Consider the following 13,173-nt stretch of genomic DNA (forward strand, 5'->3'; position numbering starts at 1 on the left):
AGATTTTATTGCAGTCTGCTAGTGGTGCAGACAGAAGTGTTTTCAAGTTACCTTTGCAGTGTGTGGCTGTTGGTCTGGCACCCACTTGTCTGCTTCCATCAGATTCCGGCTGTCAGGTTTCAGCACCAATTTGTATGTTTATAAGCTCTTCCATCCTCCATAGCTATCCACTCATGCACAGCCCGCTGTCCTTTATTATTGCACAAAAGGCTGAACTGCGAAAAAGAGCGGACTGCATGTGTAGGTGAGGAGGAAAGCCAGGAGGATTTCCGGGGGGGCGTGCATCCGTGCATCCAGAGCTAGAATGCACTGCCCCCGGAAATCTACAAAACAAGCTCATAAAACACTTTCAACAGCACCACCAGCATACTACAATAAAATAATCTTTTAATAAATCACAGACAAACTGTTGATGCGTTTCCACTCAAAAGGGCCTTAGTCATAATTATGACTAAGGCCCTTTTGGGCAGACACGCGTCAACAGTTTGTCTGTGATTTATTAAAAGATTATTTACAGCTCTTCCATCCTCCCTAGCCATCCACGCATGTGCAGCCCGCTCTCCTTTATTATTACACAAAAAGGCTGAACTGCGAAAAAACTGTGCAGGTGAGAAAGAAAGGCCAGGAGGATTTCCAGGGGGCTGTGCATCCAGTGCTGGGTGTGTCCCACAATCTGCAAAGGGGATTGGGGAGGACAGTGGTGTCAGCAGCTGAAGAGGTGGGCATAATGAAGCACAGAATTTTGATATATTTGGGACACAGTGGTGTATAAAAGGGAAAATTTGGGTAGAGGTGAACCTTGGGATGCAGGAAACACAAATCCTGTGTTTTCAGGGCTAAAAATGTATGTTCAGCTAAAAAATTTTTATTTCATTGTTTCAGATAGAATGGAGAATGATTTCCCCCTCTTTTGGGTTTTTATGGCATCCAGTGTTAGAGAAATTTGCCATTGGTAAGGGATGGATTTAAAAAACAAATTTGCAGAGCTATTCGTCCTCTGAAACTGCATGCACATTCGTTCTGTGGGAATGCTGGCAAAATCATTTGTTACTAACATATTTTCTCTCCAGGTCGAATGTTCTTCATATGTAAGGATATAGTGATTTAAAAAAAAAAAAAAAATGGCCCATTAAAAGAGATCTTCACCCTCAATTAAAAATTGCCTCCAGTCCACCCCTCCTCCACACCGAATCCTGAATATTGGCTTTTTATAATAAATTTTTTTTTTTAGAAAAAGTTTGCGGTAACGCCTCCAGTACACGCTATTTGCCTAGGTGAATGGCATGTAGTGTGCCCGCTGTGCCTCCTGTGATATGTACATCACATATCCCCAGAGCTGCTGTTAGAAATCACGGGGCCCCGTGCAGCCTACGTAGCAGCCCCCCCCCACCCCCCTCGAATATATGAAGACAATATTTTCACTAAAAATACACTAAAATCATAATTAGCGGACACAAACAAAACAGAGAACCTGTGTGAATTATCCCTTTTTAAATATTTTTTTTTTATATTTTAAAAAGAAATATATATATATATATTTTTTTTAAATGTTAAATGTCTACAATTATTTTATTTTACAATTTTTTAAAATTATATATTACAATGTTTAATTATTATTTTGTTTTACAATCTGTTATTTTTTTACAGGACAGGGAAGCCGCTGCAGCACTGCTGAAATGGGGGGGGAGGGGGGGGCACCCGGGGCACCCGGCACCCGGGAAGGGGAGGAAATCAGAAGCAGGCAGAACAGGGAGGGGTGATCGTTGTTGGAGAAGTAATTACAGGAACGAAGCCCTCTGTCTGTGTCTCTCCCTGCAGCAGCTGAAAGCTGGCAGGAGGGGGAGGAACTGGCTTTCAGCTGCTGCAGAGAGCCGCACAGGGCTTCCTTTTGTAATTGCCCCTCCGCACCGATTCCCCGTGCTGTTGGGGCCCCACTGTGTGCCCGGGCCCCCTAGAGGAGGACTAGTGGTCCCCCCCCCCCCATCAGTAGCCCTGCATATATCAGGAGATCTTAGTGTTTCCTTCACAGAGGAGGAGGGGGCAGGGCCTAGTGGCGCATCATCTGGAGGTTCGCCAGCTAAACCCGGAAGAGCCAGCAGGCTTCCCAATGATGTCAGACACAAATATGGCGGCCTGGGACCTGGGCAGCGGCTGCTCAGAGTAGGATCTCATCAGAGCCACGCTGGATCCGCTGGGTGGGTGCGTATCTAAACCATGGAGAACCCGCCAGAAGGTAAGCTGGAGTTCAAAAAGAGGGGGTGGGTAGGTGAAGATCTGCTTTAACCCCTTGGCGCCAGCCGCACTCAAATATGTAGCCTCTGGGCCGGAGGGCCTTGGCGCCAATAAGGTTGCCATCCCCATCCCTTTAAATGTGAACACATATTAATTACACAGATTCTGGGGCTGATATAATGCAGATAAGGCACTGAGTGAGTTTAATTACCACTTTAATCACTTCTGGGCCGGAAGATTTACCCCCTTAATGACCAGGCCATTTTTTTGCAATTCGGCACTGCGTTATTTTAATGGACAATTGGGCGGTCGTGCGACGCTGTACCCAAATAAAATTGATCTGCTTTCTCCCCACAAATAGGAACTTTCTTTTGGTGGTATTTGATCACCTGTGCGATTTTTATTTATTTTTTGCGCTATAAACAAAACAAGAGCGACAATTCTGGAAAAAAAAAAAAAAAACACAATATTTGTCACATTCTGCTATATAACATTCCCAAAAAAAAAAAAATTAAATATCTAATTTTTTCATCATTTTAGGCCAATTTGTACTCTGCTAAATATTTTTGGAAAAAAAATCCCAATAAGCGTATTTTGATTGGTTTGCACAAAAGCTATCGCGTCTACAAACTAGGGGAAAGATTTATGTCATTCTTATTTATTTATTTATTTTTCTTTAGTAGTAATGGCGGCGATCTGCGACATTGCGGCGGACAGATCGGACCCCTAACTTTTTTTTTTTACACTCCTTGGGGGGGACCAGTGACATCACTACAGTAATCAGTGCTAAAAATATGCACTGTCACTGTAATAATTACACTGGCAGGGAAGGGGGTAACATCAGGGGCGATCAAAGGGTTAAATGTGTCCCTAGGAAGTGCTTTCTAACTGTGTGGGGGATGGGCTTATGGAATGAACACCGAGGCCTGTGTTCCTAAATAGGAGGAAATCTGACTTGTATCTTAGTGCAGACTTCTGGTAAAATCAGTGAGCCAATCACACAAGCAGGAAATTACATTTCTGGGGGGCGTTCTGTATACCATCTGTGTATCCACTTAAGGACCGCCCACCGTACATATACTGCGGCAGGACGGCCCTTAAGCGCAAAAACAGTGCATATTTTCAGCACTGATTACTGTAGTAATGTTACTGGTCCCCCCCAAAAGTGTCAAAAATGTCAGTTAGGGGTCCGATCTGTCCACCGCAATGTCGCAGTCCCGCTAAAAATTGCTGATATGTACGTGATTTTGCTTTAAGGCTCTAGGGGGCGCACGCTGGCCTCCCGCGATTGTCAAGAAGACTGACAAAACAGCCGTCTGCCTATGTAAAGAAGGCAGACGGCTGTTCTGTCAGACCGGAAAGGAGAGATCTTGTGTTCCTACTTATCAGGAACACGGATCTCTCTCTTCCTGCAGTCAGCCCATCCCCCACACAGATAGAAAGCACTCCCTAGGAGCACACCTAACCCCTTGACTGCCCCTGATGTTAACCTCTTCCCTGCCAGTATCATTAGTACAGTAATGGTGCATATTATTTAGCACTGATCACTGTATTGGTGTCACTGGTCCCCAAAAACTGTCAATTAGTGTCTGATTTGTCCACTACAATGTCGCAATTCCGCTAAAAATCGCCGTTCGCTGCCATTACTAGTGTAACAATAAAAAAAAAAAAAAAAAAGTCAATAAATCTATCCCAAAGTTTGTAGATGTGATAACTTTTGCGCAAACCAATCAATATACACTTATTGGGATTTTTTTTTACCAAAAATCTGTAGCAGAATACAAATTGGCCTAAAATGATAAAATAATAATAATAATATAATAAATAAATAAAAATAAATAATAAATAATATAAAAAAATAATGATAAATAAAAAAATCTAAAAAAAAAAATCAGATTTTTTACATTTTTTATTATTGGGAATGTTATATAGCAGAATGTGGAAAATAGTTTTTTGTTTTTTTTTTCAGAATTGTCGCTCTTGTTTTGTTTATAGCGCAAAAAATAAAAGTCGCAGAGGTGATCAAATACCACCAAAAGAAAGCTCTATTTGTGGGAAAAAAAAGGACACCAATTGTATTTGGGTACAGCGTCGCACGACCGCACAATTGTCAGTTAAAGTAACGCAGTGCTGAATCGCAAAAAATGGCCTGGTCATTGAGGGGGGAAAATCTTCCGGGGCTGAAGTGAGTATAGAGCGCCTCCAGGTGGCCGTATTGCATTTCACAGAAAATGACAGCAGCTGCAGATAGAAAAGGAAAGGTCATTTTAATAACATTTAATTCCAATATTATTATTATACAGGATTTATATAGCGCCAACAGTTTGCGCAGCGCTTATATATATATATATATATATATATATATATATATATATATAACTCATGTCGCAATTGTACACACTATATTATTATTTTTTTTATTTGTCCCCCCCTCCCCCTTCCCCACAAAGGTGGAGTTAACCTTTAAGACCAATAGATATAACTGATGATCATAGGAAAAAAAACACTTACTATGACTGTCAGCGCCATCTAGTGGCCATAATTCTGCATTGTCCTGATTCATACTATTCTTAGGAATAGAGAATATCCGACCTGGAGAGTGAGTGAGGGGGAAATCTCCAACAGCAACACAGACAGAGACACAGAAGGGAAGTGGAGGGAGTCGGAGACACTGGAGGGATAACCTGCTTCTATATTTTCTCTTTGGGCTCATTCACACCTGCAGTCCTCTATGAAGAGCAATCCACACCGCTGATAATCCCTGCCGTGATGGCCATAAAGCAAAGAACCGTGGTAGTGGCATACGTATGCCCCCCACCACTCTCTCTGCAGCTAAACTGAGGGAGCTATTTGGTGGGCGGTAAAACTGTGGCAAAACTACAAAAGTTTACCCCCCCCCCCCAACCGCTAGTGTGAACGAGCCCTTTTACTTGTCCTAACAATGAATCCACATCTGTTACCTTTGTTGATGCCACTCAGCCACTCTATAGCACTCATGGCTGGCTCAGTACCCGGGGTCATGGGGTAAATATCCTCCTGGTAGGTTTCTGACTGCAACAAAGAAAACTTGTGTTATCCTTCGAGTCCTTCTCCGATCTCCGGCTACCCAATGGCTGCAGAGCGACGTGCCGTACGGGTAGGCGCACACCAACACTCACCTTTCTTGGAACTATCATAGATATTGGCTCTATGAGATTCTTTAGGGTGATGAGCTTGTAAAAGCGAAATATCTCACATGCTGACACATCCAACCCATGCTTTGGCATTACTCCTATAGAAAACATAAGAAGACATAAGTTATGGAATGGTGTTCTGTCACATCTATATGTATTTTACTGTATTTAACTGTATCAGGTTGCTATTGTTTTGTAGTATTCTGACATCTAGTGGTAGTTTTGCGTCACTGCAAATTGTTTATTTCTGTGAGTTGGTATCTCCCTCTGTTTGGACCTCCTGTCTTTTGTTTTTTTTTTTACTTTCAGTAGTGTTTATTGAAAATTTTAAAAAATAAGATCTTACAGAGTGCATTTCAAGTAAAGATGTAACATTAGAATGATATAACATAGTAGCGTTGTGTATCAACGGATGTGCAACAGCAATTTAAAATTCCAAGGATTACTTACAAAGGAATAGAACATTTGGTGGGTACAAAGGCGGAAGGTAGGTAATATTTAAGGAAAAAGGCTAAACTTCAAGGATGACTTCCCAAAGGGTAACCTATGGGGGTTATCTTGTCACCATTACAGTAGAGCAGTGCATGCAGGGCCGCTGATGGGGGGGGGGGGACCACCTGTTTTTGGGGGCCCACAGAGGAAAGGGGATCAGTGATGGAAGACAATTGCAGAACTCTTCCTCCAGCAGCTGAAAGCTGGTCTCTCCCCCTCTCCCTGCTGCCCAGCCTGTATATTTTTTTCATCTCATCTTCATTTTTATTTATTAACTCAGTTTTGTCTTTTAGATTTAGTAGGAATTCTGCGAGTTATGTTATATTTGTGTCTGCTAATAATGGTTTTATTGTATTTTTAGCAAAATATAGCTTTAATATTTTCTTGAGGGGGGGGTAGGTCTTGGGGGGGGCTGTCAGGTAGCCTGTATGGGGCCCCCGCAAATTCTATCAGCAGCCCTGAGTACATGACACGTGATGGAGCCAAGCCGACCACTGTGTACTAAAGAGTTGACTTTTGCCATTTTTCACGGAGAACATAAATTGAGTCTTAGTCCTGTTTCACACATATGCGATGCGGGAACCCTGCGAATCTACTGCGGGTTCCCGCATCACACTCGACTCGCAGGCAGTTCACACTGCCATATGGAAATCTCTGGGGGTGTCAATATAAAGTTAACGACACCCCCAGATCAGTTCGCATATCGCAGTGCCAACTGTCAGTTCAGACATGAATCGGATCGCATAGATGTGTCATCCGATTCTGGTGTGGACCAGAAAAAAAGGAGTCCTGTGCGCCTTTGGTCCGAATGCGATGCAAATTCAGCCATACAATCTGCATGGCTGAATTCGCAAACGCACAGACATCGTCAACACCCAGATACAATGTCTGTGATGAAGGAAATTAACCACTTGCCAACCGCCCGCTGCAGTTTTACTGCGGCTGGCTGGCTCGGCTGCGCGAAACAATGTAGTAAAACGTTGGCCGTGCGCGCGGTGCTGGGAGGCGCATGCGCGCCGCCGGTGTCGCACTCCCGCCCCCCACTAGGCAGCGGGGATGCCAATGCACGAGGCTGGCAGCACTGATTGCTGCTGGGCACCAGCGGTCGCTCCCCGCTGAGAGAGAAGGACGGGCAGCTGTTGTAATCACAGCCAACCGTTGCTCTCTCTGAAATGATCACAGAGTGCCTGTGATCCTTCTATATAGGAACACATGTCTCTATGATCATTTCACAAGCCCCTCCCCCACAGTTAGTAAACACTCCCTAGGCTCACATTTGATCACCCCTAGGTTAACCCCTTCCCCGCCAGTGTCATTATTACAGTGACAGTGCATATTTTTAGCACCGATGACAAAAGGTGTCATAAATGTCAGTCAGGGGTCCGATCTGTCAGCCACAAGGTCGCAGTCCCGCTAAAAATCGCAGATCGCCGCCATTACTAGTAAAAAATAAATAAATAAAAATGACCCCAAGTTTGTGGACGCAATAACTTTTGCGCAAACCAATAAAAATACGCTTATTGCGATTTTTTTTTTTTCTAACCAAAAATATGTAACAGAATACGAATTAGGCTAAAATTATGAAAATGTTCTATTTTTTTATTTTTTTTTGGAATGTTATATAGCAGAATGTGAAAAATGTTGTTTTATTCCCAGAAATGTCGCACTTTTTTTGTTTATAGCGCAAAAAAAAAAAAATTGCAGAGGTGATCAAATAGCATCAAAAGAAAGCTCTGTTTGTGGGGAAAAAAAGGACATCAATTTTATTTGGGTACAGCGTCGCACGATCCTGTGTTCCTCCTATTTAGGAACACAAATCTCTATGTTCATCTAGTGAGTCCACCCCCCACACAGTTAGAAAGCACCCCTAGGCACACATTTAACCCTTTGATCGCCCCTGCTGTTAACCCCTTCCCTGCCAGTGTGATTAGTACATTAACAGCGCATATTTTTAGCACTGATTACTGTAATAATGTCATTGGTCCCCCCAAAAGTGTCAAAAAGGTCAGTTAGGGCTCCGATCTGTCCACCGCAATGTCGCAGTCCCGCTAAAAATAGCAGATCGCCACCATTACTAGTAAAAAAATTAAAAATAAATAAATATGACATAAATCTTTCCCCTAGTTTGTAGACGCGATAACATTTGCGCAAACCAATCAAAATACGCTTATTGGAATTATTATTTTTACCAATAATATGTAGCAGAATACAAATGATGAAAAATGATTTGATTTTGAATTTTTTTTTATTGGGAATGTTATATAGCAGAAAGTGAAAAATATTGTTTTTTTTTCCCCAGAATTGTCGCCCCCTTTTTTGTTTATAGCGCAAAAAATAAAAGTCGCAGAAGTGATCAAATACCACCAAAAGAAAGCTCCATTTGTGGAAAAAAAAAGGACGTAAATTTTATTTGGGTACAGCGTCGCACAACCACGCAACTTTCTGTTAAAGTAACGCAGTGCCGAATCACAAAAAATGGCCTGGTCATGAAGGGGGTAAAACCTTCCGGTCCAGAAGTGGTTAACATGAACTAAATATGTAGTGAAGAAGTGATGGTTGTCTCAGGAATAATATATTGTATCTGGTGTTTAAACCAATGTGAAGTCCATAGAGATTCAAAAGCCCAAGAGATAGTGAATCGCGTAACACCTCGTTGAATCAAAATTACCACAAACTCCACCCCCGTTGTGTTTCCCACTCCCATCGGATGGAAACTCACCGGAAAATATTGCCTCCCATTCTCATGGTTAGCCAACAGCGCTTGAGTTTAAGATCCTATATTCAGCCTGTCTGCTCCTCCACCCCTCTTGTAATAATTAAAATTAACGTGAAAGAAGTTTGTTTAACCACTTGCCGACTGCCGTCAGTAGATTTACTGCGGCAGTCAGCCCCTCACAGGCAAAGTGACGTTAATTAACGTCACTAGCCTGTGAGGCTCTCGGGAGCGAGCGCGCGCCGCCGCCGGCGCGCGAGCGCGCGGTCACGTGTCCCCCCGCGCATGTCTGCCGGTCACTCGGCGATCGGCGGGGGAGAGGGAGAAAGGCAGGCAGCTTGTGTAAACAAGCTGCCTGTCAGTTCTCCCTGTGCAGAAACCCTGATCATACGGTTCTACTATGTAGGACCGTTGATCAGTGTAACTACAGTTCAACAGACAGCCAATCACAGTAAGAACCACGCCCCTAGGGACACACACAGCCCCTCCCTCTCAAATAAAGTTAACCCCTTCACTGCCAGTGTATTTTTACAGTAACAGTGCATATATATAGCACTGATTACTGTAGAAATGTCACTGGTAACCCCAAAAGTGTCAAAAATGTCAGTCAAGGGTCCGATCTGTCCGCCCCAATGTCGCAGTACCGCAAAAAAAATCGCAGATCGCCGCCATTACGCGTTAAAAAAAAACAACAAAAATGACAAAAATCTTTCCCTTTGTTAGTAAACACAATAACTTTTGCGCAAACCAATCAAAATACGTTTTTTGCAATTTTTTTAACCAAACATAGGTAGCATAAAACAAATTGGCCGAAAATGTTAAAAAATTTTGATTTTTACTTTTTTTTTTTGGGGAATTTCATATAAAAATATGTGAAAAATATTGTTATTTTTGCAAAATTGTCGCTCTTTTTTTGTTTATAGCGCGTGATCAAAAAATCGCACAGGTGATCAAATACCACCAAAAGAAAGCTCTGTTTGTGGGAAAAAAAGGACGTCAAATTCGTTTAGGTACAGCGTCGCACAACCGTGCAATTGTCCGTTAAAATCACGCAGTGCCGAATCCCAAAATACCCCCTGGTCTTTTAGCAGCCAAATCCTCCGGGGCTTAAGTGGTTAAAATCTTTGCAAATTTATTAAAAATTTAAAATTTAAAAAATCACATGTACATAAGTATTCACACCCTTTGGCATGACATTCAAAATTGATCATCCTTGAGATGTTTCTAAAACTTGATTGGAGTCCACCTGTGGTAAATTCAGTTGATTGGACATGATTTGGAAAGGCACACACCTGTCTACATAAGGTCCCACAGTTAACAGTGCATGTCAGAGCACAAACCAAGCCATGAAATCCAAGGAATTTTCTGTAGACCTCCAAGACAGGATTGTATGGAGGCACAGATCTGGGGAAGGGTACAGAAACATTTCTGTAGCATTGAAGGTCCCAATAAGCACAGTGGCCTCCATCATCTGTAAATGGAAGAAGTTTGGAACCACCAGGACTCCTCCTAGAGCGGGCCGCCCGGTCAAACTGAGGGATCGGGGGAGAAGGGCCTTAGTCAGGGAGGTGACCAAGAACCCGATGGTCACTCTGACAGAGCTCCAGTGTTTCTCTGTGGAAGGAGGAGAACCTTCCAGAAGAACAACCATCTCTGTACCACTCTACCAATCAGGCCTGTATGGTAGAGTGACCAGACAGAAGCCTCTCCTCAGTAAAAGACACATGACAGCCGCCTGGAGTTTACCAAAAGGCACCTGAAGGACTCTCAGACCATAAAAAACAAAATTCTCTGCTCTGATGAAACAAAGATTGAACTCTTTGGCCTCAATGGCAAGCATCATGTCTGGAGGAAACCAGGCACCGCTCTTCACCTGGCCAATACCATCCCTACAGTGAAGCATGGTGGTGGCAGCATCATGCTGTGGGGATGTTTTTCAGTGGCAGGAACTGGGAGACTAGTCAGGATGGAGGGAAAGATGAATGCAGCAATGTACAGAGACATCCTTGATGAAAATCTGCTGCAGAGCGCTCTGGACCTCAGACTGGGGCGAAGGTTCATCTTCCAATTGGACAACTACCCTAAGCACACAGCCAAGGTAACAAAGGAGTGGCTATAGGACAACTCTGTGTATGTCCCTGAGTGGCCCAGACTTGAACATCTCTGGAGAGATCTGAAAATGGCTGTGCACCGACGCTCCCCATCCAACCTGATGGAGCTTGAGAGGTCCTGCAAAGAAGAATGGGAGAAACTGCCCAAAAATAGGAGTGCCAAGCTTGTAGCATCATACTCAAAAATACTGGAGGCTGTAATTGGTGCCAAAGGAGCTTCACCAAAGTATTGAGCAAAGGGTGTGAATACTTATGTACATGGGATTTTTTTTTTCATTTTTTATTTTTAATAACTTTGCAAAGATTTCATTATGGGGGATTGTTTGTAGAATTTTGAGGAAAATAATGAATTTATTCCATTTTGGATGAAGGCTGCAACATAACAAAATGTGGGAAAAGTGAAGCGCTGTGAATACTTTCCCGATGCACTGTAAGAACACTTACCTGTCCAGGGATCCAGCGATGTTGGCACCCGAACTAATTCAATCTCCTTTGGGTGCCGGTGCCCGGCATCTTAGGTAAGGGAAACCGGCAGTGAAGGCTTCCCAGCCAATTTTCCTACTGCGCATGTCAGAGTCACGCTGCGCTTTCTAAATGGTCCCGCAGTCTTGTGGGACCTGTGTGTTTCCCAGAAGGCTGCGGGGGGGAAGGAGGATGGGCTGGATATCATCATAGGTCATTGCAGTGTTGTCAAAACCAGGTACCCGCCCCCCCCCCCCCAAAAAAAAAGGAGCAAATGTGGCATGGAGGGGGGAGACTGCAAACAAGTGGAGCTTTACCTTTTAGGTGGAGCTCCACTCTAATGTCTTCACCTAAAACCACGTTTCTTGACGCATTTCACCACTGCTGGTGTGCTCACAAGGATAGGGGGAGTGTCAGGAAGGTCCTGCCAGGAGACAAGTTGGCAACCGCAGGCAAGGTCCTGCCCCTTGAATTTCCCAAAGCGAATTGGCTAATTGGCATACGTGAAAGCCCCAGCATTTGAATTTGAGTGTGCTGCGCACCTGATGACAGTTAAGCATCAAGAGGCCTATTTAAGCTAGATCTGCTCCCAGGATCAGTGCTGTCTCGTCTACAGCGTTCCGTGCCAGTCCTGCTTCCTGTTACCTGTGTTGTTCCTGAGATCTTGACCCGGCTTGCCTCTGACTACTCCAGTTCTCTGCCTGCACCGACCCCAGCTTGTTCTTTGACCATCCCCAGTCTCTCCACTTGTACCTGATCTGACCTCTCTGTGTATGACCCGGCTTGTCTGACTCTGCTTACCTTCCAGTATTCCCCGAGGCTCCCTAGTTGCTGCATTGATCCAACTACTCCCAGGACACCTTCCTCCTTCTGGAACTCTACGCTACCAGCAGTCCTGCAGCCTGCACGTCCACCGGCACTCGTGCGACTCTGCACTCTGCGCCTCCTGTTTACTCTATCAGGGGCTCTGAGTCAGAGGTGTACTAGAGGCCTTCCTCCGCACATTCAGGCTCTACCTACCAGGTACATGACAGGGAGTCTTCCCTATCACAGAAAGAAGAGCTAAATTTTGGAGTGTGTCTTAGATTTGTCCTAGTTAGACCCTCTATGTTTCTTCCATGTTCCCTCAGTCAGTGTTAGGTCTTCACAGAGACAGAGCTTAGCACAGTCATTGTCTTCTTACACTTCAAAAAACTGGAAAAACATCCTCCGTTACTGCTGAGGAATGGGTACGACCCCCCCCGCCGCGGCTTCTGCATCTATAGGGAGCAGCAGCGGGTGGGTGGTTATAACGCAGCTCAACTAGACATGTGCAGAGCGAAAAATTAGTTTAGTATCGGATCAATTTATTAAGTTTTTAGTTTTGTTACATTTGTAACAAAATTTGTTTTGTTTAGTTTTTGTAGCATTGTCTTCATTTGTTTTCAACTCAATTTTTTTCCAATGTATTTAAAGTATTTAACATAAAATAATTGAAATCGAAAATATTGAATTGATCAGAATTCATTGTGAAGAACAGCTAGTTCTATTCTATTCGAAATTTGAATTTCGGAAGATGGTTATGTTCTAACCTTTTCTGTCCTTTTCTATTTTATTCTTTCTATTCTTTTCTATTATGTTTTTTTTCTATTCTATTCTTTTGGAAACTAGAATTTCGGAAGACGCTATATTCTTTAAATTTTACTCTATTTTATTCTTTTATTTTTTATTCTATTCAAATCTATTCTATTTTATTTCTATTTCCTTCTATTCTTTTATTTTTTATTCTATTATTGTCTGTTCTAATATTCTATTATCTATTAAATTCTACTATGTTTTATTATATTCTTTTTGAAATTAGAATTTTGGAAGACAGCTATATTCTTTATATTTTATTCTATTCTGTTCTAAACTTTTCTATTTTTTTCTATTCTATTCCTCTATTTTCCATTCTTTTCATAGCTATATTCTTTAAATTTTATTCTATTCTTTTCAAATCTATTAAATTTTT

General features: G+C 42.8%; 1 protein-coding gene across 1 annotated transcript in view; it reads right to left on the reverse strand.

The window, feature by feature from the left end:
* The window catches only part of CORO2B (coronin 2B), a 153,206-nt gene that overhangs the window by 10,218 nt on the left and 129,815 nt on the right, over window positions 1-13,173 (reverse strand). The window contains exons 9-10 of the mRNA XM_082253019.1: window positions 5,391-5,503; window positions 5,193-5,283 (exon numbers count right to left, since the gene is read on the reverse strand). Coding sequence (XP_082109145.1) covers window positions 5,193-5,283; window positions 5,391-5,503 — 204 coding nt within the window. The remainder of the gene's footprint in view (window positions 1-5,192; window positions 5,284-5,390; window positions 5,504-13,173) is intronic.

Source organism: Pelophylax lessonae (assembly GCF_965119305.1).
Source record: "Pelophylax lessonae genome assembly, chromosome: 4".
Taxonomy (NCBI): domain Eukaryota; kingdom Metazoa; phylum Chordata; class Amphibia; order Anura; family Ranidae; genus Pelophylax; species Pelophylax lessonae.